Here is a 25,152-nt window from a genome sequence, read left to right on the forward strand (position 1 = left end):
TGCAATCATCTTTTTTTGAAATTATATTATGGAAATGCTAGTTTTATTCCATAAATTAAAAATAAAATAACTAAAAATAGAAATCTAAAGACAAGCAAAAAAATTATTCCTATGAGCAGGGAGGTTGATGGAGCCTAGTGACAAGAGGACTGTCATGTGGGAGATGGTTTAGATTTGTTCTGTTTGTCCCCAGAGCTCAAAGGCAAGAGGAAAGGGTGGAAGATGGAAGGCATATTTTGACTTCCTAACCACTAAAGCTGTCTAAAAGTTGTATGGGTTGCCTTAGGGGGTGAGCAATGTATTGCGCCTCACTAGAGGCGTTCAAATAAAAAGCTGCATAATTAATAATCGGAAGTGTCATGCAAGGGATTCTTGATCAGGTACCAGTTAGATTAGGTAATTATTAAGATTCCTTCTACACCCCCAACCTACCCCTTCGTGGAAGTGGGAGGTCTATGAGGGTAACACATTGCACATGTTTGCACTCTTTCTCAATGTATCGATTAGTTGTGCTGACGTTTTTTTCTCTCTGAAAAAATACTATTTGTCATATGGGATAGCTCTCAAGGAAAGGGAGTGGGAGGGATAAATGGGATGCATCTTGTATCTCCAGGGCAATGTAAGAAACAGAAGACATCAATAAATTTTTTTTTAAAAGATTCCTCCTAACTCAGTGTCCATATTTCTTTGAGAAGAGAAGTAGGGGGAACATGATAACTCTCTTGAAGTATGTGAATATGGAATATGGCTTAAACTGGCCTTACATGGTCCTGCCTTAGGACCAGTCATGGCAGTTAGAGGAAGGGGCAATTAAGTTTAACATAAAGAAAAAAGCTTTCTGACAATTAGAGCCCTCTAAAAGTAGATTAGGCTACTTTTGTTGGAGGTGAGGTATACCCCATTGCTAGAGCTATACATGTAGAGACTGACAACCACTGGACAGGGATGATGGAGAGAATAGAAAGATCTTTGTAAGGGGGAACAAAAGCCCCTTATAACCCTTAATGTTCCATGATCATTGCCCCCATTTTAAAGATAAAAAAGCAATTAAGCGATTTGTACAAAGTTGCTTTATATTCAGAAAACCTGAATTCTACTTTCAGCTAGTTGTATAACCATGGACTATTCATTTAATTTCTCTGAACTTCAGGTTTCCCATATGTAAAGTGGAAATAGCAATACCTCTTACACTAATGGGAAGCTGAAATTTAAGATAATGTATATGCAGCACCAGGGTAGGTAGATGGTATAGCAGTTAGAGCACTGGGCTTGGAGTCAGAAAGACCTGAGTTCAAATCTGGTCTCAGACACTTACTATCTGTGTGAACCTAGGCAAGTCACTTAACCCTGTTGACCTCAGTTCCCTCATCTGTAAAATGAACTGGAGAGGGAAATGGTAAACCACTCCATCGTCTTTGCCAAGAAAACCCCAGATGGGATCACCAAGAGTCAGACACAACGGAAAGTGACTGAATAAAAACAAATATACAGCACTATAGGCATCTTATGGTAGGCATCTCCACATTCTCTCCTTGCATCCTCTTCTAAACCCTTTGTAAATCTGGCTTCCTACTTCATCATTCTCTCTTCATCGTTACCAATGATCACTTACTTTCCAGACCTTAATATTTTCTCTGTTCTGACCTTTCTAGAGCTCAGCGGTCTTTGACAGTATGGATCACCTTCTCCCAGATATACTGTTTTCTCTAGGTTTTCATGACACTGCTCTTTCCTAGTTCTTCTACCTATCTGACCTCTTTTCAGTCTCTTTTGTCAATTTTGTCATGCCCACTAACCATGGGTTAGTGTTTTGCCCTGGGCCTTCTACTCTTTTCCCTTTATCTTACCTCACAAGCTGATTTCATGTACTCCCCTGGATTCAATTATCATTCCTATGCACACAATTCTCAGATCTATATACTCAGACTTAAATTCTCTCCCACGCTTCAATCTCACATCCCTATCTGCCTCTTGGCTATCTTAAAGTGGATGTCCCATACACATCTCAAACTCAAACTGTTCAAAAAAGAACTAATTTTCTTTTCCTCTCTTCTCTCTTCTTAAATTTTCTACTAATATTAAGAGCATCACTATCTTTCCAGCCAGTAAGGCTCATGATTCCTTATTCCCTTTCATTCCATATAACTAACCTATTTTCAACTGTTATCCTTACTGACTTTACAATATGTCTCCTATTCACCCTTTTCCCACTCATGTAACAAGTAAGATCCTCATTGCCCCATGACTGGATTATTGCAATAGCCTTCTACTTGGTCTCTTTTCTTCATACCAAAGTGATTGTCCTAAAGCACAGGTCTGAGAACACCACCCATCTCTTCCAGTTCCTGTTACCTCCAGAGCCAAATATACAGTACCCTGTTTTCCATTTAAAATTCTATGAAAATTGGTCCTTTCTTACCTTGTTAGTCTTTTTGTACTTTACTCCTCTGCATGTGCTGTCTACAATCTAGCTTCACCATTCTACTATTATACTAGCTGCTACTATTTTACTCAGATCCTGTATCTACTACTTTACTAGATCCTGTATCTCCCAAACAGGGATTTCTGAGTTGTCCTGACAACCTTACTAGCATGTAGTGTACTGTGACTGAGCTTGCCTTCTCAGTCCCAAATAACTGGCCTACAAACAATCCATTCAACTGTCTACACATGGCACAGTATAAACCTGAATATTGTGTTTACAGAAATAGGCAGGAAGTGTTCTGGTTTGTATTATTATGGTAGGGAGGAGAGAACAAGCATTTATTAAATGCTTACTATATTTTCCAAAACTCTGTGCTAAGTCCTTTACAAGTACTATCTCATGTGAACTTCACAACAACCCTGGGATGGAAGGGCTATTTTGATCCCTATTTCACATTTGAGAAATATAAGGAAGACAGAGGTTAAATGGCTTGTTCAGGGTCACACAGCTAGTAAGTATCTGAGGTTGGATTTGAACTGATTCCAAGTTTAGCACTCTATCTAATGTGTCACCTAACTATTGTTGTTTTAGTAATAGTAATCAATATCTATTACTATCATTCAATTGCTTTTTATCTCTGTTATGATATAGTAAGGTCAGGCTGTGCAACCAGTACCTCTTGACTAAATCCAAAAGTGATAAGTCCTCAGATCTACTTTTTAGTTATGGCTGCTGTTGTTGAGTCATTTCAGCGGTATCTGGTTCTTTGTGACCCCATTTGTGGTTTATCTTGGCAAAGATACTAGAGTAGTTTGCCATTTCCTTCTCCAGCTCATTTTATAGGTGAGGAAACTGAGGCAAATAGGGTTAAGTGACTTGTCCAGGGTTGGCATAGCCAATAGGTGTCTGAAGCTGAATTTGAATTCACAAAGATAAGTCTACTAGATCACAAGTCCAGTGCTCTACCCACTGCACCACCTAGCTGCTCAGGTCTGCTTTAAGGGTTTAAATAAGCCCAAGACAGGCCTGACTTCAGAAAGGTTTCTATAGTTCCAGGTCAGCTTGATGTCTGGGAGATATTAAGGAGATTGGCTGTAGAATCCCTCAGGTCTAAATTATGTGTAGGGAAATGGTGGGGGAGGGAGGTTCTAGATCACTCAGGTATAGGATGCCAGTTATTGACCCACATGAATCCTTTGTTAGATATGGTTTTAAATTAGAGGGATGAGGGGCAATTTCCTTTGGAGATCACTTTATCTGAGGGGAAAAGGGAAGAGAAGGATGAAAATGAGAGTAAAAGTAAAATGAGAATGAAAGCATTAGAGGCATAGACAAAGGGCTTCAGATAGGAGCCTGAGTCTGGGAGAAGCCCCAAAGAATCAGAGCTTGAAGTGAGAATATGAGTTGGCTCACCTTCTCTCCAAGAGGTTCCAGGTCCCTCTCAAAAGCATCATGGCGACGCTGAAGCGCCTGGACGCTGAACAAATCTGAGCCAGGGTCTGCAGTCTTCAGGGCCTGACTCTTCTTCTCAATGCGATCTTTGGTGTCCTCCGCATCTCTGGGCAATGGGAGAATGAAGAGCTCAGAAAAGGTAGCGAGGAGAGCAAGGAAAAGCCCAGCAAAGTTTGGGTTAATGCTATGGTATTAGAAAGAGCTGACCCATCCTGGTCAGAAATGAATCATCAACTCCCCACCCCACCTCCTCTGCCACTGCTTATGGTATGAAGTTCCAAGTATCATCCGGAAAGCTCCTTATCATCACTTGGGATCTTAGATTTAAAGTTGGAAGGGACCTTAGAGGTCATATTATTCAACTTCTTCACTGTACAGATGAGGAAACTTGGGTTTGCCTCAAGTCATGCAGGTAGTAGGTGGGAGAGCTGGAATTTAAGCCTGGATCTTCTGGCTCCAAGACCAGTGTTCTCCCCAGAGTAGTACACTGAGTCTTCCCAAGGGCTCCTTTCCCAGAAAATGGTTATGGAACAGTACGTTAGGGTTTGATTCTGTTCCTGATTCTGACACTTACTGACTATGGTCTTGGGCAAATCCCTTAACCACCCTGAGGCTCAACTTCTTTGTATGTAATAAGAAAATAATAATTCTCATAAGATTGTAAGGAATATGTGAGATGAGGGTGTATATACAGTGCTTTGTAAGCTACAAAGTGTTATATTCTTTTTTATTACTAATTAAATTATAAAATTTAAATAAGTTACAAATTTTTATTAATTAAAATAATTAATTAATTAATTAATTTTTATTAATCAAATGAGATATTTATCAATGTGTCTGGCAACAGTTAGTACCAGTGCTTAATAAATGTTTCTTTCCCTCTCTTCTTCCTTCTTCTTGTCATGATTACCACTGTTACTATTATTATCAGCTGTTATCATTTTTGACTAAATAAGGACATTCAATTAGATGAATTCTGCTTTAACATTTTGATTTTATGATTCTTTCCCTTCTGGTCATCTAGGTCATTGTCCTCCTTGTCCCAAAGTGTCTCCTTGAATGCAGCCATCACTCCCTTTAAAAGGCATTTATTAATTGTCTTCTCTTTATACGGCACTGTGTTAGGCATGAGGGACACAAAGACCCACTAGATATGGTCCCTTAGGCTTAAGACTTGCAGCAATATCAAATAGATAGATTGTTGTGTATGTAAGCATATACAAAGACATACATATATACATATGTGTATATACGTACACAGATCCATGACATATTAGATAGAGAGATAGATAATTATATTATCGTTAACAGTGAAGTCAATGTGTGCTAAGTGCCAGCTGAGTATCGTAGACCCATAGTACTAGCAGTGTGGACACAGTAACCATGTCACCGTGAGTCTTGCTTCTCCTCCTGCGGTACTATGGGATCAAAAATAAATAAAAATAAATGAATGCAGTGTCCGAAATCACTCAAAGATCCCTTAAAATAAAGTGATTTCCCCCCACACCCATTTCCGCTCGAAGATAGCTGCAATGCCAGTGTGGTATCTGGCACCCTCTGCTGGCAGCTTCCTGAATAGACGGGTTGGCTTTCAACCTTTTCTTCTGCATTTTTTCTTTTTCTGTGAGACTAACGGATCTCAGAGACAAAAGGTATACTAAAAGTTGAGAAAGTGATGCTGGGTGGGGAGCGGGATAACTACTGACTTATGAGTAGTTTCCTTTGGGAGTCCCCAGTCTGTGCTACTTGTAGGTTTAAAAAATGGAAATCTTACCTGTGGAACATTTGGACAGCATGGGCACTGCCCAGCAGCTGGCGCTGCTCCTCTGCAAGTCTCTGCAGGGAGTCCCAACGGGTATTTAACTCCTAAGGGAAGGGGGAAAAACTACATTTCAGTTCAATCCTGTGAAAAAGGGGCTGAAGAATAAATAGAGTTTGGTGTGTACTTCTGTGTGTGGTGGGAGGATGGAAGAAGAGGGTCTCATTATTATCACTATTCCCATTGTTTTCTCTTCTAGAATCAGAGTCCCTGAATCATCTCTGTGTTTGATTCTTCCTGTTGTTATGGAGGAATATTCCCTGACCATGAAAGATAGAGAAGTCTTTTCTGATCCCTTCTAGACATCATTTGATTGTAGAGCTAAGCTAAAATTCTGGAGGAATTTGCTGACCCTGTATTTGAGGCACTCAACTATAAATCTTTGAAAAATGCATGTGAAAATATTGTTCGTAGTAGGTAGAGTTCAATATTTTACCCTAAGAAAAGTTCTGAATCTCTCTACAAGGGTAAAGCGCAGGAAATAAGTAGGTACTCCCTATAGGAAATATGTAGATTTTTTTCTCCATTCTTTCTACAAATATGCAGAGGGTTGTCTTCCACAGCTCAGGTCCCAGAAAGAGAATCAAATTGTAAATTTTGTTTTTTGTTTTTTTTTTCTGAACACAGATCCTAGGCAATTAGTTTTCTTTTTAACTTTCCTTCTTCCACCACACTTCCTCTTTCAAAACCTGGAACAAAGTGGACATTTTCCACCAAGCTTGCCTTGATTAACATCATCCCATTTGAATCACCCTGACCTTAGATTTATGGACTATATTTGCACCTTCCATATGTATGTATGTTCATCATGTTCAAAATGATCAATCAGGCTTTGAGCTCCTTGAATGGAAGCCCTCTAAGTATGACACACTTGTTTGAGAATCTGCTTTAGTAAATTCAGTTTTAACTGTGGAGAAGTCAAAAGTGGGTTGGGTTTCATCTTACTTAACCTGAAATGACTCCCAGTCCTGCCCACTACCATCATCCCAATCATCAAAGCTAATGACACCTAGCCACCAGCCAGGGCTACCCTAGCTCCAACCTGGGCACCTATTCTCCTCATTCCCTTAAATGTCCTCTGTACAATGAAACTGAGTGAGATGGGGAGAATAAGGGCACAGAAGAGGCTCATCTGGATGGAACAGGAAAAACAACAGAGAAAGGGGCAAGGATCAGTAAAAGGAGAGTGACATTATTCACCTGCTGAATTTCAGCTCCTTGTGGAGTCAAAAGGTCTTCCAAACGAAGATCATCAGCCACCTGGTTAATGTCCCTTAGTCGAGGTTCATTGGATTTCAGATCCTGGAAGAAAACAGAGGATGAGAATATAAAGCTACTAAAGAAGAAGAGGTATGGAGTTGTTTTCAGTTTTGTTCTTTTCCAAGGGTCTGTTTCATGTGTAGACTCATGTAAGGGAAAGATATTAGAAGAAACTGAAGAGAGAGAGAGAGAGAGAGAGAGAGAGAGAGAGAGAGAGAGAGAGAGAGAGAAAGAGAGAGAGAGAGGCAACCTGAATGAAAGGTTCATCCATTCTTGGTGTTGACAATGCCTCTAAATAGATTGAGGATCTTTATGTAGAAAAGAAATTGGGGGGAGGCAGAGGGAGGCAATAAGAAGCCTGGGGAAGACTATAGTGTGTAAAGGTTGGTCTCTTCTCACCGTCTGGAAGTCATCAAACTTTTTCTGCAGCTCATAGACATCTTCCAATTCTATCCCAGTGTTCTCTGCCTTCTTCTCTTGGATCCAGTCCAGCATGTCTCCTGCCTCGTAGGCTAACAGAAACTCTTTGTATCTCTGTAAAAGGCGGCGCCGACGTTCCTCTGCCCGCTCCAGGAGGGAACGGTACCTGGAGAAGGGGAAAAAACAAACAAACAAAAAAGTGGTGAGAGAGGTAAGAATAGTCAAAGATCACTGAAGATGAGTTGAGAAAGCAAGAAAAGGGAGGAGAGAAAGACGAACCAAAGGAGAGAAAAGGAAAAGGAAAAAGCAAAGAGGGAGTGAGGGAAAGGAGAAGAAACGACCAGTGAGATAGACAATCAAAGATGATAAAAGTACTTAAATAATAATTAGCTGACATTTATATAGCATTTATATATGTATATATATATATAACTTTCAAACTACATTACATAAATGATCTCATTAGAGAACAACACTATTTTTTTTTTAACAGCACTACAAATATGAGAATATATTACAGGTGTTGTTATCACCATCTTATAGAAGAGGAATCTGAGACTTAGAAAAGTGAAATAATTAACCCAAAGACACACAGCTAGTAAAAGAGGTAGGTTTTGAATCTAAGGCTTCCGGGATTCAGAGAGTCCAACACTATCTATGATCCTTCATTACCTTAGGTCTCCTACAAAACGCACTCGCAAGACACCCCCGCGCTCCAAACTAACCTGCCGCAGATGTCCACTCTATCTTGTTTCTTACACCAAAATCCCCTGGGCCACCTGGAAGCACCCTTGAGAACTAGACCTTCCACTCAGCACAATGTTTGGCATATAGTGAGCAGTCAATAAATGTGGTTTTGTTTGTTCGTTTTAATTTATTGTAAGAAATATGGCCCAGGATGGAATAACAGCTCTTCAACCAGACCATATTAGAATAGGCTTATTAGAGATAGGTATGGCGTTCCTTCTGCCCACTTTCTGATCCTTTGTCTCAATCTTTCAAGTCTTACTTGTTCTCAATTTGTTCCTGGCGCTGGGCAATGTCACTTGGCTCCTCTTTTCGCCGCCGCTCAGGCCTGGGGAGCTCATCCCGAGCCAATCTCCTGACATACACAGCTGGAACAAAGCCCTGGTGATCATCAGCTTCTACCTTCCACCAGTCCTGGAAGGATAACAAAATCCCACACAGGGCTCTTAACAAGAGTGGCTCAATGGGACATAACTGGAAAGCATCCCAATCTCCAGATGCCAGAGTAAGCAGAATAGAGTTGAGCATTTGCCTATTTTTTCTTTTTTCATTTCTCAAGTTCAAGAGGGTAATTGGATGGAATACAATGGAATCATAGAATTTCTGAGTTTAAAGAGAATGTTTATATTTCCGCTTGAGTAGTAATGTTGTCCACAGCATTGACAAGTGGTCTTCAAGTATCCACTCACAGACCGCCAGCAATGGAAAAATCATTATATTGGGAGGTAGCCTATTCCACTCTTGTATAGCTCCAGTTCTTAAAAAGACTTTTTTTCTTTATATTGAGCCTATCTGATTCTGCAACATATGCATATGGTTCCTAGTTTTTTCCCTCTGAGTCCAAGGACAAGTTTAATGCCAGTTTTGTATGAGAGTTCTTTAGATGCTTAAAGATAGCCATCATATTTCCCCTGAATTTTACCTTCTCTAGGTTCAACAGCCTCAGTCCCTTCAACAAATTTTCTTATTTCGTGATCTGATGTCTACTTATCATCCTGGTAATCATTGTTCAAATCCAGTCTAGCTTGTAAACACCATTTCTACAATCCCATATGCGACTTAGGGAACTGGAAACTATTCTGAGCTGGGATTCAGCCTTACAAGAATAAGAAAAATCTATTGTCACATCCTAGAGAGAGTCTCCCACAAAAAAGAGCAAAATTGCTCATAGAAGAAGGGTCAGATTCCATGAAGGAGGGTATTGAGCTAGACTTCCTGACACCTAAGGTTTATGAGACTGATGATATAACTAGAATGAGAAGCCAGAGGCTTTTCATTTTCCCCAATATCCTAAGAAAATATGGGCTACTGTGTCTTTATACTTGGAATGCTCTCTGAAGTGGTCCTGCTCTGGGGCCCAGAAATTTAACTTTTGGTTGATAAATTAATCTGTTTCCTTGAGGAAAATGTTGTAAAATGTGTGTTCTCATACACATAAAATATCTGTGTGGTCAACTAGCTCATCTCCTGTTGGGACTGGAAGCTCAATTCCGTGTGGACAGTCTCGGGCAGGTAAAAGTGGGACTTCTAAATCTTAGAGTCTTACGAGGCCCTCCATGAACAGCGGGGGTTCGAGAAGGTCAGACCGAGCTAGCTCGGCTAGCTCGGGTATTTCCGCCTCTCCCCCGGAGATACCTGATGGGTGGAGTCTCCCTGCCCTCGAGGTCATCCCGGATTGGAGCACACCTAGTTACCTAACAGCACGGTATTGAGATGCAAACTGTGTGGCTGCAGATTAAGTAGGATTGAGGAAGCCTAAAAGCTCTTAGCACGTGTGGAGCCAAAGAGAAAAGTAGGGCTCCTCTTCTTTTCTTTCCTCTCTCCCCTCCCCCTCTCTCCCCGCTTGTACTTCTACTTCCAATCCCTTAAGCTTAGCCTTCTTAGGAAATCTCCCCCTCTTCGTCCTAAGAAAGAAGATCCCCTGCACTTGTAACCGAAACCCTGTAATAAAGCTCAACCCCTGTTTGACTCTGGAACGTCCTTTCTCTCATACGTGCATCCGGCGTGGCCAGCCGAAGACCTCGGGAGGTGAGGTAAGAAAGACTCGGGTAGCCCAATACAGGCCTCTAGGCTTGGCAATCTCCTTTGTTTGGTAGAAAAGGAAAGTCACTTGTCTAAAGCCACTTACCTGATTGACGATGACAGAGTTTAAACTAGAACCTAGGTCTTCTGACTTTAAATCTAGGTCTCTTTCTAGATTCATGAGACCTATGCGTACCACTTAAATTCAGCCAAGAACTAATGACTCAGATTTATACAGCATAAAATACTTTCCTAATAATAATCACAAAGTAAGGAGAACAAGTATTACTATTCCCATTTGAAGGATGAGGGAACTGAGTGTCAGAAAGGGGAAGGAAGGTGTCAAGAGTCATACAGTGAGTAAGAAAGACAGGATGTGAATCCAAGTATCCTGGTTCTAATTCCAATGTCCTCCCTACCATACTGCACTGTCATCTTAGTAAATCCCAGACTCTTCTGTTCCTACTTCCCTCTGAGAGATTTGTGAAGATGAATCCCTTCAAAAATAAACAGGAAGAGTGACTGGCTAAGCATTTCATCAGTGGAGGTAGGTGATGAAGGCAGGGTGGGGAGGGGAGAACAAGGGAGCTCTTTCTGCTAATGCAGGTTAGTAATTTATAATCTTAAGAGTTGTCCAAGCATGAACCAGATTGAAATGTAACTGGGAAGTGTTTAACAAAATAAAGAAAATTACAAGGTAGATAATGTTAATTTGAGGTTTTCTAAGTCAATATGGTCCATGGGGATCTGTCTTTCTTTGAGTTTGATATCATTATCCTAGAACATTAAGGCAGCTAGGTGGTACAGTGGATAGACAACCAGTACAGGAGTCAGGAGGACCTGAGTTCAAATGTCACTGCAATGTCAATTTGACACTCACTAGCTGTGTGACCTTGGGCAAGTCATTTAACCCCAACTGCCTCATCCTGGGTCATCTCCAGTCATCCTGATGAATATCTGGCCACTGGATTCAGATGATTCTGGAGGAGAAGTGAGGCTGGTGACCTGCACAGCCCTCCCTCACTCAAAACAAAGTCAAGTGCAAGTCATGTCATCATTTCTCTGATGGCATGGTCTTCTTGGGCAACGAAGGATGAACACACACTCCTAGAACATTAAAATATTAAGTTACCTGACTAAGGTCAGACAACCAATATGTGCCAGTAGTGGGACCTAAATCTGTGTCATCCTGGTTTTAATACCAACTCCTCAACCATTACAACACACTAACAATCCCTTGAAAGAAAATACAAGATAAATGTCCATGTATCATTGAGCTGTCAGACTCATTTCTTAAAGGGATATCAGGCTGGGGGAGATGAAGTATTAGAATAAAATGTAAAACCTTTAAGTGACTACTTGTTACATCTTATTATCTAATGTGGCACCATGAGGAAACAGAGACTAGCAAGGAGGTAAGGGGGTAAGGGAATTGGAAAAAGTAGGAGAGCAATGGGGGCTACATGATTTACCACATGAGTGGGTAATAACGGGACCCTTGGGTCAGAAACTAGAAGAGGTAAAGGTTAAGCATGTCACCTTGTTGATGGAGCTGAGGAGAGTTAATACATCATCTTTCTTCATGGTGACTTCTCTGGAGTTCCTGGCCTCAAAGTCATATAAAGCTATGACTCGTTCTTCTTGAGCAGCCCCTTCCACAGGTTCAGCTTGTTGCTAAATGTGATCCAAAGCCAAAGAAGTTTGTCAAAAGATAGAAGTGCTTTCAATCAAAAAACACTTATTAGGAGCCTACTCTAGGAAAATCTCTGTGTTAGATATTTAAAAAGCCAGCGTACAAAGACAAAAGAACAATTATTTCTCTTAAACACCTTAAATTCTAATGTACCTCTACCACACAGACCTAGGCAGTCTTATGGGCAATTCTTGTATTTCCATTCAGTTTGTCTCATCAAGATCCAATCCCCTCTTCTCCATATCAATAGAAATTTAATGTAGAATTGAGGTCATTGATAAATTTCTCTCTGCTTGACCCTATGGGAGTAATATATAGTCACACATGGATCAAACAATCATATTTATCTCCAACGTAGGATTAGACTTTTATTTTATTTGCAGAGTAGGATTTAAATTTTTAGCCAGTTGTGACTAATGTGGGTGTCAACAGAAAATTTCAAGTCCCAGTGACTAGATTCCTCTATTTCTGATAGCTGTTTGGTGGTGACAGTATGAATGGAAAAGACCTCATGTCTACTTCCTGGTCACCTCTACTCTCCCTCCTCACTATCCTCCTTGACTTCTAAATAAGCGTGTTCAAGAGCTCTGGGTCCTCAGTTTTGTAGTGGAGGGAGAATGGGACATGGATTGACTGAAGGAAGGAGAGGTGGTTCAGATCTAAGATAAAAAAAAAAAAACTTGAGAAGATAAGGTACATTGTAAAAGATACTTCATTTACCTTAAACTCGTATCATCCTTTTCTCTGACAAGAGACTTTTTTCTATTTCTTACTTTTACCAGGCATTTAAGCATTGAGAATTCAAGCAAGATCAGAGACTGTCCTCTGGACCAACCACATCCTTACCCTTCTTAAAATTTCCCTTCAAGACAAATCTTTTCCCAAACTTCCCTGCCTCACTCTATTTGCAAATCATATAATTATTGCATCTTCTCAATGCATCTTTTCATGGTCCAGAGGGTATTCATTTAGACTTATTTCCATGCAAACTCTGTGGCCCAGAGCTCAGAGATGGCACATAACGCTTGCTCAAGCACTTGGCTCATCTTGGCTTGCTCTCAGTTTCTTATGTCTATTTCCTTTGAGTTCCCATCTCTCCCATTAGTCTGGGTTCCCTAAAGGCAGGGACTGTATTGTTTCCTTCGCTTGAATAAAGCAGGAGCTACTGAATGAAATGCAGAAACTCAGAGTTCAAAAGAATCTCAGAAACCAACTAGTCCAACTGTCATCTGAACTAGATCTGATCTACAATATCCTTTAAAAGAAGTTATATCCAGCCTGTACTGGAAGGCTTCACAATGTACAACCTCAATATTTTTAGAGGAAGCCCATTCCACCTGGAGGCTGATTTTAAGAAATGTTGTCCTCATATGATTGGGTCTAAATCTGCCTGCAAAATTTCTATCCACTTGTCTTGTTCTGTCCTCTGGGGCTGAGAACTATAGACCTAATATAATTCCTCTTTCATACGGCAGCTCTTTGAATACTTGCAGGTAGAGGACATTCTTTCCCCTTGGCCCCCATTCTGGTGGATGAGTTACAGTGATGTTTGGTAACAGTGACTCTGTTGAAAGTGAGAAATAGGATCCAGTAGTTAATTGAATCCATTTTACTTGTTGATAGGACAGCAGATCACCATCATTTCTCACCTTCCACTTACCCGACATGCCTCTGCCTGCTCCCTCAGAGCCTGCATGCTGGTTCCAAAGGCATTCAGATCTACCAGGAAGGCTTCATGCTTCTTCAGAAGAGCCTAGAAACAAAGGGAAGTTATCAGAGGGAGTCCAGGGGCTATGGAGAGGAAAACAAGGCATTCATCTGCCAGAGGAGAGATGAAGGTAAAGAGAAGGAGGGGGGGTTGGATTGTCCAACTGTGACCTAGACAAGAGCTCCTATCTCTGGGACATAGTTTCCTCACATATAAAAGAAGGTCATTGGGTTAGGTTTAATGCAATCCATTTCAAAAGGCATTTTTATTAGACATGTACTACACACAAGGCATTGTGTTAAGTATTGATCAGTTTTTTTCAGATTCTTGGTAACTCCTTTTTAGAGTTTTCTTGGCAAAGATACTATAGTGGTTTACCATTTCCTTCTCCAGCTCATTTTACAGATGAGGAAACTGAGGCCAACAGGATTAAGTGACTTGCTCAGGGTCACACAGCTACTAAATGTCTGAGGCCAGATTTTAACTCACAAATAGGAGTCTTCCTATCTCCGGACTCAACATTCTATCTACTGTTCCACCTAAATTCCCATTGTGTTAGGTACTAGGGATATAATGAGAAACACAAAATAGTCTTTGATCTCTGTTGGGGAGGTATATGTTATCTAACTATGTAAGCATAGGGACTAGACTTTTGATTTTATTGACATAGGGGCCATGTGGATGAGCCTACTCCCTCTAACAATGAAAGTCCACAACTCTTCCATGCTTTATAAACCTAGAGAGTGGCTTCAAAAACTGAGAAGGAAAATGACTTATCTAAGGTCACACACCTAATATGTGTCAGAGACAGGACTTGACCCCAAGTCTTCCTGGCTCCAAGTTCTGTTCTCTCTCCAGTACATCACACTGTCTAGATGGCATTAACAATTAAGCAGAAATTCCTAACCAATGATTCCATGACTTTTTTTTTTAACATTTTGATAACAGTGTTTCACTATAGTGAGTTTCCTTTGCAAGCCCATATTTTGTTTCAAAACCATTATTCTGAAAAAAAAAAGAGTTCCTAGAATTCACCAGATTTCCAAAAGGACTCATGGCACAAAAAAAGTTTAATATCGGTTTGAACTAAGAGGAATCAGAAAGGCCTTTTTAGAGGTGGTGGTGAATTAGCTAATCCCTAAATGAAACTAGAAATTTTCTAAGGTTTCTGCCACCCCTAATTCATGATCATATGACTTGGTGTCTACCCAGACCTGGCAAAACATTGGACTCATTTGAGATCTGACTTTGCTTATTGTCTCTGTAGGTGCTGGGATCCCCAAGTCCAGTTGGGAATTCATAGCAAAGAAGCTTTGGGAGTTTATAAGGCCCCAGAGGCCACATCTCCTGCAGCAACATGAGAAGAAGCAGACAAGGAAGGTGAGGCTCTGGTCAACACTGATTCCATGCATGAGTCCTGTTAATGAAAGATGGGGCATGTCTAAATCTTCCCAAAGGTAAGGTGCCTTGTGGATCTATGGAACACAAATGTAGGCTTCAGTTGGCTGATGGAATAGGAATTGAGGCTATTTTTGCAGTTGACCAGTAGCTTACAGGGGAGTTTTGTATATTTACTGACAAGATACTGGGGAGCAGTTGCAGGTACACTACCTCTAACCCTACCTCTCCACTACTGCCATTCTAAGGGAAAGTAACAGTCTATTATCAAAACAATCTTTAAATAGCAAGGATTTTGAGAAGTCATTGTTTAGCTCTGAACTCAAGGAGCTGTTCCTATTGTGGGAAGAGAACAAGATTTGGAATCAGAGGATCTAAGTTGGAATTCTGGTTCTGTCACTAACTGACTAAGTGACCTTAGTCAAGTCAGTAACATCTCTAGGCCTCCATTTTTTCCATCTATTAAAAAATTTGATTGGATTCAATGACTGTTAGGATCTCTTCCACAGGTGCAGCTATGATCCTATGATTGGACTACACATACTTCCCAGAAGCAGAGATAGGTGGTGAGAGAGTCCTAGACTTAAGATGACTTAAGTTCAAATCATCCCTCAGACCCTCACTAGTCATGAGACTATAGACAAATAATTTCCTTAGCCTTAGTTTCCTCATCTATAAAGGGGATAATAATAGCCCTGGGGGGAAGCTAGGTGATGCAGTGGATAGAGCACTGGGCCTATAGTCAGGAAGACCTGAGTTCAAATAAGACTTCAGATACTTCCCAGCTGTGTGACCTGGGGCAAGTCACTGTTACCACTGGAGAAGGAAATGGCAAACCATTCCAATATCTTTGTCAAGAAAACCCCACGTACCTCACAAGTCAAACATGACTGAAATGACCAGACAGCAACAATAGCACGTACCTCACAGATTTGTTGTAAGGATCAAATGAAATAATATATGTAAAGTCCTTCAAAAACATTAAAGCTATTTACTTAAAGCTAGTATACCTTTACTTGTATGTAGCTTATATTTAAAAATTTTACTTTTTTGTTGTTTAGTTGTTTCAGTTGTGTCTAACTCTCTATGACCCCATTTGGGGTTTTCTTGGCAAAGACACTGGAGTGGTTTGCCATTTCCTTCTCCTGCTCATTTTACAAATGAGGGAACTGAGGCCAATATGGTTAAGTGACTTGCCCAGAGTCACACAGTTAGTAAGTACCTGAAGCCAGATTTGAACTCAGGAAGATGAGTCTTCTTGATTCCAGGCCTAGCATTCTGTCCACTGTGCCACCTAGCTGCTCTACATATACTTAAATACTTAAAGCTAATACAACTCTTATAAGGTTTTAAGAAAGCACAGTTCAAATTCATGATGAGATAACACGATACAATGGAAATAGTTCTAGTTTTGGAATCAGAGGATGTGGGTTTTAATCCTGACCCTGCTCTTTCCTGATCATATGACCTTAGACAAATAATTTAGTTTCTCTCACCCTTTGTTTTCTCATTTGTAAAATGAGGGAGTTGGATTAAAAGACCTCAAATTTCCCTCCCAGTTCTAAACCTGTGTTTCTAAATTCTAAGGCTTTGTCAACTCCATTTTGGGCTACGTCTTTTAACCTAGTTTGATAAAGCCCTGGAAACACTCTCTCCATTACTACTCAGGCATTTTAGAAGCATTATTTGTAATCCTAACTTCATCATAATCCCCAGTAGATGATTCAGAATTGTAAATTATAGTTTCGATATATTCTCTTCAGTTGTGAGTATATTCAGATGAATATAAGGACTTCACAGAAATACTACATAGGATTACAGATCTCTAGAACTTAAAGGGATCTCAGAGTTTCTCTCTTGTCATTTTAAAGATCAAGAAAATAAGAGAATTAAATTTAGATTTTAGAGTCAACTCCTTCATTGACCAGATGGAGGAACTGAAGCCCAAATGACTTGTCCAAGGTCACACAGGTAAGAATTGCCCAACACAGGATTTGAACCCAGATCTTCCTGACACCAGATTCAATACCCTAACCACTATACCAAGCAGCCTCTCAAACAAAAAAATAAACAAACAAGCAACTACTTCTGAAACTCTGGGCTTTTCAGATCTTGAATCTGACATTCTCCCAACTAAGTTATTCTAGAAGCCTTTGAACAAAAGTAAGGACCCTTTGGGAGTGTACATCAATTTTAAAGGTCTACCACAATATCCTATTGATTCTAATGGATTTCCAAATATGTAATGCTAGATTAGATTCTTCCAGGGTCTTCAAAGTAACATTGAATGTTACAGCTTGAAGGAAACTTAGGAATCACTGGTCTAAGCCCTTGATTCTCCAGATGAGAAAACTGAGGCCTAGAGACAGAGGTGCTGGAACCAGCTCATAGAACCAATTGGTAAATTATTAGGGTGAGAATTTGCACCTTAGAAATCAGCAAATAATATAAATCAGAGTTCAAATTATTGTTTTGTTGGTTGTCTGGGCTTAAGTGATGGAGCAAATGTCAATAACTAAAGTTAAATATCAAAATGTACATGCATATGTTATATTTTCCTAGAGTCAGTTATAAAAGTTACCAGTATATCCCTGCCTAGAGAAGGCAAGAAATTTGCTAAAAGTCACATGGGTAGAAGTAACAGAACTAAAACATGAACATGTATTTGTAGCCCACATCTACTATTCTTTTCACTACCAATGCACTGGATTCATTAAGGCTTTATTAAGCACTGAGTGACTTATGCTCCATCTAGGTGGGCCCTCTGTTCCAGCCTACCCCAGCAGTTTCCTCATCAGCCCCATAGTTTGTGTTGTCCACAATGGGTTCCTTCTCATGGATCCAGGTCTCTGCTTCATGTAGATCTGCAAGGTACTGCTGGAACTGTACATTGTCCTCCAGGTCACGCTGTCTCCGGGCAGCCCGGGCCTGAAGGGACTCCATGTTCTCATTCATACTCTTGACCCTAGAGGCTACATCATCTGCAGCAAAGTGCCCTGTAGAGCAGGGGATAGAGAATGTTTATCAACTCTCTTCCCCACTATACAGATAGTCCTAAAGTATATTTAAGAGTGAATAAATTAATTGTAAGGAGATCACCTGTGGTGTAAGCAACAGGTGGCATAATTGGTCATTGGAGTTGTAGGATGGAGATGGTGTTGAAAGGGTTCTTGCAATAAATTTTGAGGATAGCTAGGAATGAGTGAACCTCAAAGTTTCTAGAAGGTCCCTAGAGTATGAAGAATGGGAGAACTCTAGGAATCCTCATAATCCACCTTACCAGAGTTGTTGACTAGCCATCTTCTTAAAAGTCTTTGGAAGATCTTGGAAACTGGCAAGTGAACAGGAGTGGCTTACTGACTCAGTTATGGATAGAAATAATTGCTATCATGTGCGTTAGTCAGACCACATATGAAATACCATATTGGATTCTGGGTCATGCATTTTAAGAGGAACATTGATAAATTAGGGGAAGCTCAGAGGAGGATGATCAGGATAGTTAATTGTAATATTAATTAGAGAGTTAAAGATATTCCCTACTCATTGATGGGCCTGCTCAGTCAAGGAAACTTGATAAGGGGAGGCCAACACCTTTTATTAATTTCTAATGCACCAGTCCTCAAGGGCTGTGATGCCCTCTCTGAGGTGAAGTTTTACTTTGGGTCTTACTCATTGGAAGTGTTTGGCCACATGAGACTCAGGGCAGCTGCTAAGGAGCCCCTGGTTTTGAAAAATCAGATATTGGTGCTTCTCTCTCTGTATAAATGGTCAGACAGTTGGATATGTCTGTTGATCTGTGATGTATGTATTGCACATAGTCAGACAGTTGGAACTCCTATCTATTGATCTCTCTGAAGTTCAGGGTGCTGACTTTTTCTCCTGAACTAAGTGAATGATATATTTGTTTGATTAAAGTGATTTTTGACCTCTCAAAAGCTGCTTTCCTTTTAGAAAAGCAGACCTAAGAACCTGTACAGCAAGTCCTCCTGTGTATGCTGGGGTCCTTGCTGATACATTAACAAATCCGAAATCTATATCTTGAGAAACTTAAAAGGAAAGGGAGCATTTCATCTAGAGAACAGGAGGGAGATGTGATAGTTGGCTTCAAGTATATGAAGGCATATAATTAAGATGAATAAGGGAATAAAGTTATTCTCTCCTATGCCTTACTCTAGAGGGCAGAACTTACAAAGCGACTAGGTTCTGGGTAAATCTAAATGGCTTCTGAGATCACTTCTATACATTTGGGCCTATAAGTAGAAGATATGAGATCAATTTGATCTAATGAAAGGGAGAACAAAAAAAACTTTTAAACAATTATTGTTGAATTACAACAGAATGAACTCTCCACTTAGAGGAGAACTTAAGTAGAGGTTGGATGATCCCATGCTGTGAATACAGTAGAAGAGATTCTTATATTGGAGGGGGAAAGGGAAAGGTTAAGCATTGTTCAAGTACCTACTATGCAGAGGCATTGTACTAAGAGCTTTATAAATTTTATCTCATTTTATCTTCACAACAACGTTGGGAAGTGGTTGCTATTATGGTCCCCATTTTAGAATTGAGGAAACTGAGGCAGAAAGAGCTGAAATGACTTACCCAGAATCATACAGCTGGTAAGGGCCTGAGTCTGGATTCGACTCAGGTCTTCTTGACTTAAGGCCTAGATCTCTTTCTACTGTACCACTTAATGGCAGATGTTAGGACAAGAGATTAACTCAATAAGGTCTAAGGTTCTTCCTAACTCTGAGGTACAAAGTTATCCCAGAGGGCTGTGGGACAATGAGGATGCATCTAGCCTCCATCACCATACCTTCTTCCACCATTTTGTTTCCTTTCTCTGTGATGATGCGAATGCGAGGTTCATGACTGGCAATGTCAGCCAAGATGACTTGGTGTCTATTCAACAGATTCTGAGAAGCAATTAGGTCCTTTCCTAGAAAGAGAAAAATGGTTCTTAGGCTCCCAATTCACAAATCTTCCAAGTCCTTACATCTAGTGGGGAGAAGAAAGATCATTTGGACTTGATCCAGAACCCCTTCATTCTTTAACTCATGGGACTGAAAATTCATCCCAAAGAACCTCTGCCTGGTGACTAGGTATCCTGGGAACTGACCCTTCCATCTGGATGGATATCATTCAACTTCACTTAGTCTCTTTCCTCTTACTCCCTCAAGACATACTAATTACTTCATAAAAGGCAAGGGAGTATTTTTCCCTCATCCTCTCTAACAGTCTGAGGAAAAGATACTATTTTCTCAAAGTGCTTTTAACTCTTTTTTGGTCCCATACAAATGCCCTTCATTTCTTGTGACTCCTCTTGGTTTAGAGTTTCTGCTCCAACCAAGTAAAACAACCAGGTTTACTCCTACTCAGACTTGACTATCACTTGTCTCCAGCTTTATTCTATTCTTCTTATCTAGGATTTCCTGCCTGTTTTCCTCTGTACAAACCCTCCCACCCTGCAAGGCTTAAAGAAGCTTTCTGTCCAGAAATAACCCGACATAGTTCTAGTCATATTCTAATCCTTCACTGTCTCAGGACTTAAACCCACATTTTACTCCATGATATTTATAGCTAACGTGTATACATACACATTTAACATATTAGGAAACTGAGATCTAAATACATGAAATGACTTACATAGAGATATACAGTTTGCAAACAGGGGATCTTGGAGGCAAAACTAATGAATGAAACTTAAATATCAATCTCTCTCTCTGTCTGTCTGTTTGTCTGTCTGTCTCTCTCTATTCATATATATATATATGTATATCCGTATATGTATTCATATATATATATATATATCCGTGTGTGTGTGCACACACACATATGAAGAGTTCCCCCAAAGCACAGACCCTGGCTTATCCATCCTCGACATCTCCCACACCACTCTATATCCCATTTAATGTATGCAAATTATATAGTCTAAAGAGCATTCCCTAAAACAGGATTTAAACTCTAATTCTGATTAACATTTTTATCCATCATCATTAAACGAAAGGAAGAGGGAAAAGCAGTATCCTGAGACCATATAAATTCCTCCCAGTGTTCTGACAAGAGAATTTGACCAAGTCTGTGGAAGTTGCCAAACCCTAAAGATAGCCCTCATCCGGACTGGACAACCTTCCCCAAGAGGAATAAGCAAATTCCCATAAAGATGATAGGTAGGAACTAAGAAGTCCTTTACCATTTCCCACGTTCAGTTTGTTCATATCTGTTTTCTTCCTTAGCATGTGACATTCCCCAACTTGAGAAGCCCTTTCTTCTAGCCTTTTCCCCTACTCCCAAATACCCACCTCATAGGTAATGAATGACAAAGATACCATTAACTTCCTCTTGTAGTGAGACAGTTCTGGGAGCCTTCAGTTCAGAGTGTACTAACCAAGGTAAGTGGAGGCAGCAGAAGGCTCAGTCTCTTGGATCCAAGCCTCCTCATCCTCTGTATCCCGGCAGATCTGTTGTAGTAGCAGAAGATCAATAAGCTTCTTCTTCCTTTTGGCCAGTGGTTCCTTTAGGGCATCATAACGTGACACCAGTGACTCCTGCCTTAATTTCATTTCTCCAGCATCAGGATGTTTCACTTCCTCAAAATATGTAGCCAGGTCTGTGATTGTGTCTACTTGGTCCTAATAGTGAAAAAGAATATGCAGTTACTTCTTTACTACAGTCAATGCAAATGGACCCAAGGGAAGATCAGCACTTAGATGTTAAGCAAGGTAGTGTTTCTATCAATTAATTCTAGGGAATTCTACTGAGGCTATTCTCTCTGTTCTGCCCCAAATTCATAAGTTTATAAAAAGCTAGGGTGAAAAGAGGTGAAATCATCCACTCCAACCTGGGAATTTTACAAAGGAAAAAACTAATGTAAACTGGCTTGCTCAACAGCTAAGTTGGTAAGAATTCGAAATCTAATTAATTCTAGTGGTCTTCTAAACACAAAACCAAAGGGAGAATGGAAGTCACAAGTATGGGTACGTGGGAATAAAAGTAAAGATGGCATGACACAGTGGAAACATGAACTTGGTATCAGAAGAAATTTTGATTCAAGTCTAATCCCTGACACTTAGTGTATGTATAGCTACATAACTATGCTTAAACTTCTTAAGTCCATCTTCTTGTCTATAAAATGTACATAATAACCCCCCCCCCACCTAAAATTTTATCTATCTCAATCCTCAGAAGCAAAGGAGATAATGAAGATTTTAAACCTTCTAAACTCCTAAATGTTTTGTGTCAAACACTTATCCCCAGCAGCAAGCAATCCTGAAAACTGCTGTGCTGCCCCAACCAGATTAAAATGTAATTGAGAAATGTTTAACAAAACAAACAAAATACTATACAACAAAGATAATGCTAGTTTATGGTTTTCTAAGTCAATATGCACCAAAGGTCCATTTCTATTTGGGTTTGACACCACTGTCCTAGATTTTTATTAGTATGGGAACTCCCAGGTAAAGGAACTCCCTCTAGCAATAGCAAGTCAGATGAACTGGAGAAGAAAATGGCAAATCACTGCAGTATCTTTGCCAAGAAAACCACAAATGGGGTCACAAAGAGCCCAACAGGACTGAAAAAGGACTGAACAACAACTGACCTTTCTCTACCACATATAGACTTAGTGAGTTGCCTAGAGAGTGTTAAACCTGACCCAATAGGTCATATTCAAACTCCTTATTTAGTGGCATAGTTCAACCTGCTGTCCTATATACAGCTCTCTTGAGGACAAGACACTACTCACTTGTTGATTTCAACCCTCCTCTCTGCTCAAAGTTTAATAGTGACTCCCAATTAATTATTTAATGGAGGCAACATGACCTGCTTGACAGAGTACTCAACTTGGAGGCAGATAAACTTGGAGTCAAATCCTAACTGTGACACTAACTGTATTTCTTCTCTGAGCCTCATTCTCTTCATTTGTAAAATAAGAAGAATGTCTTCAGTGTCTTCTTCACAGACTTGCTGTGAGGCTCAAATGAGAGAGTATTTAATAATGTACAATTGTCTATCACAGTTACTATTAATAAATAAATGTGTACTCCCCAATGCCTATTTTAAAAGTTCTCCACCAAATGCCTCCCATTCTGATCATTTTAAAAGGGGCTATTTTGGTTCGGATTCTACTCCCCAGTCAGGAAATTCTGCAACTGGTTTCAGTCTTTCCATCTCAGTCTTCACTTGGGTTATTTATAGGTTCTTAATTGCTTCCTTTACTACCTCTCCTCTTCCACCACCCAAAAACATCCTTTATCCAGAGATTTCCATCCTTTACACACCCACTAGAAGCCTACTCAGACTTATCTTATATGGCTAGATCTCTCCCAGTATTCTCTGCTCTGATATCTAGAGGTTTTTCCACCTACATTGTAGGCCCTTATCTCTATATCTTTAGGTCTATAGTCTATACCTAGGCCCTGTCTATTACATAATAAGTATAATTCACATTTCTATGATACTTTAAGGATTATAGAGCACTTTACTCACAATAATCCTGTGAATTAGGTTATTTACATATTGGTAAAGAAATTGAGATTCAGAGAGACTCATTCATTGGCACAAGATGACATAGCAGGTAAGTGGCGGAAACAGGAACAGAAACCAAGTCTTCCAGGGGAAGTCTTGTGTGTGCTCTTGCCAGTACACTTGGGTGCCCCTCATTCATCCTCTCTTTTTATTACCCTGAGATAGACTAAGATAAATAAACATTCTGTTCGTAAAGGTTATTCAGATTAGAAGAGAATCTCTTAACTTTTAATCTCTACTTTTTGCATAAATATCCTTACTTTCTCCTGAGTGCCCAGTCAGTTAGTCAATAAACATTATTTGAGTACCTACTATGTATCAGGCACTGTGCTAAGTGCTAGAGACCCAGAAGAGCCAAAGGACAATCCCTTCCCTCAATAAGCTCATAGTCTAAAGGCCCATAGCCACCACCCTCAATATACCTCCATAGTTGAAGAGTCTAGGTACCTGATGAGCATCCACACTGGTCTCTAAGAGTATGTGTTTCCTAAGAAGATTCTGGACATCAGCCAGGCCTTTCCCATAATCCTCAGAGGCAACCTGACCATCCACTTCTTCCAACCAGCGTGCTAAGTCTTCCACATTCTGTTCAAACTGTTGCTGCTTGTTGGCTTCAAGCAGTTGAGCTCCTGTAGGGAGACATGAAGGTCAGGCCCAGGAAAAGACTTATCTTACTGTAGCAGAAAGGATAGATTGCTGGGTCTGGAGTCAGGAAGACCTGAATTCAAATACTACCTCAGATACTAGTTATGTGACCCTGGGAAAGTCACTTAACCTCTGCCTCACTTTTCTCAATGATAAAATAGGGATCATAATAGCACCCACCTCCCCAAGCTGTTCTGAGGGTCAAATAAGATAATGTTTATATAGTGCTTCATATGTTGTTGTTGTTGTATTTGTCCTATGTTTCTGAAGAAGACTATGTCATCAGAGAAATGATGACATGACTTGCACTTGACTTTGTTTTGAGTGAGGGAGAGCCGTGCAGGTCACCAACCTCACTTTCTCCTTCTGAGCCATCTGGATCCAGTGACCAGTTATTCATCAGGATGACTGGAGATAGCCTAGGGTGCAATGAGAGACCTTGGTCCCTTTAGGCCAAGGCCTATTCAGGTACACTTAGGGTAAGGTAATTCCCATTCAGTGAAAAGGTCTGTTAAAGAAGAAGTCAGGGGATGGCCCCTTTAATGAGACAAAGAAAAAATAACTAAATCAAGCTGGGAGGGAAACAGTTACAATTACTATTGATTATCACTCTTAAGCTTGGGGGATTCAGAAAACAACCCTTAAGTTGAGCTTGGGCAGAGGCCTTCAGAATGCAGTAGGTTTAAGGTTTTTGGAAGGGAAAGGAAAGAAAAGAAAAGAAAAGGAAAAGGAAGGGAAGGGAAGGGAAGGGAAGGGAAGGGAAGGGAAGGGAAGGGAAGGGAAGGGAAGGGAAGGGAAGGGAAGGGAAGGGAAGGGAAGGGAAGGGAAGAAGGACTTTATAGTGCTCCAAAGTTCTTTCTGCTAGAATGGATATCCAGAGGTCATGGTGTACTTGTATCTGTGTGCCCTTGAGGAAGTGCATAGTAGATTGACACTTCTAGAGCTGTTGAAACTGCTAGAAAAAAAATTAAATATTATTGATTGTTAACAACTGGCCAGTTGAGTGAATGAAATGGGACCAATGAACAGAGGTAAATGAG

At 40.2% G+C, this 25,152-nt stretch overlaps 1 protein-coding gene across 1 annotated transcript in view; it reads right to left on the reverse strand.

Annotated features, from left to right (window-relative positions):
* Positions 1-25,152, reverse strand: part of SPTA1 (spectrin alpha, erythrocytic 1) — a 99,258-nt gene that overhangs the window by 53,893 nt on the left and 20,213 nt on the right. Inside the window, exons 15-25 of the mRNA XM_072647345.1 lie at positions 23,915-24,096; positions 21,330-21,573; positions 19,758-19,880; positions 17,723-17,940; positions 13,499-13,591; positions 11,685-11,819; positions 8,386-8,537; positions 7,356-7,542; positions 6,897-6,998; positions 5,652-5,743; positions 3,839-3,983 (exon numbers count right to left, since the gene is read on the reverse strand). Of these exons, the coding sequence (XP_072503446.1) occupies positions 3,839-3,983; positions 5,652-5,743; positions 6,897-6,998; positions 7,356-7,542; positions 8,386-8,537; positions 11,685-11,819; positions 13,499-13,591; positions 17,723-17,940; positions 19,758-19,880; positions 21,330-21,573; positions 23,915-24,096 (1,673 nt within the window). The remainder of the gene's footprint in view (positions 1-3,838; positions 3,984-5,651; positions 5,744-6,896; positions 6,999-7,355; positions 7,543-8,385; positions 8,538-11,684; positions 11,820-13,498; positions 13,592-17,722; positions 17,941-19,757; positions 19,881-21,329; positions 21,574-23,914; positions 24,097-25,152) is intronic.

The sequence above is a fragment of the Notamacropus eugenii genome, chromosome 2 (genome assembly GCF_028372415.1).
Source record: "Notamacropus eugenii isolate mMacEug1 chromosome 2, mMacEug1.pri_v2, whole genome shotgun sequence".
Taxonomy (NCBI): Eukaryota; Metazoa; Chordata; class Mammalia; order Diprotodontia; family Macropodidae; genus Notamacropus; species Notamacropus eugenii.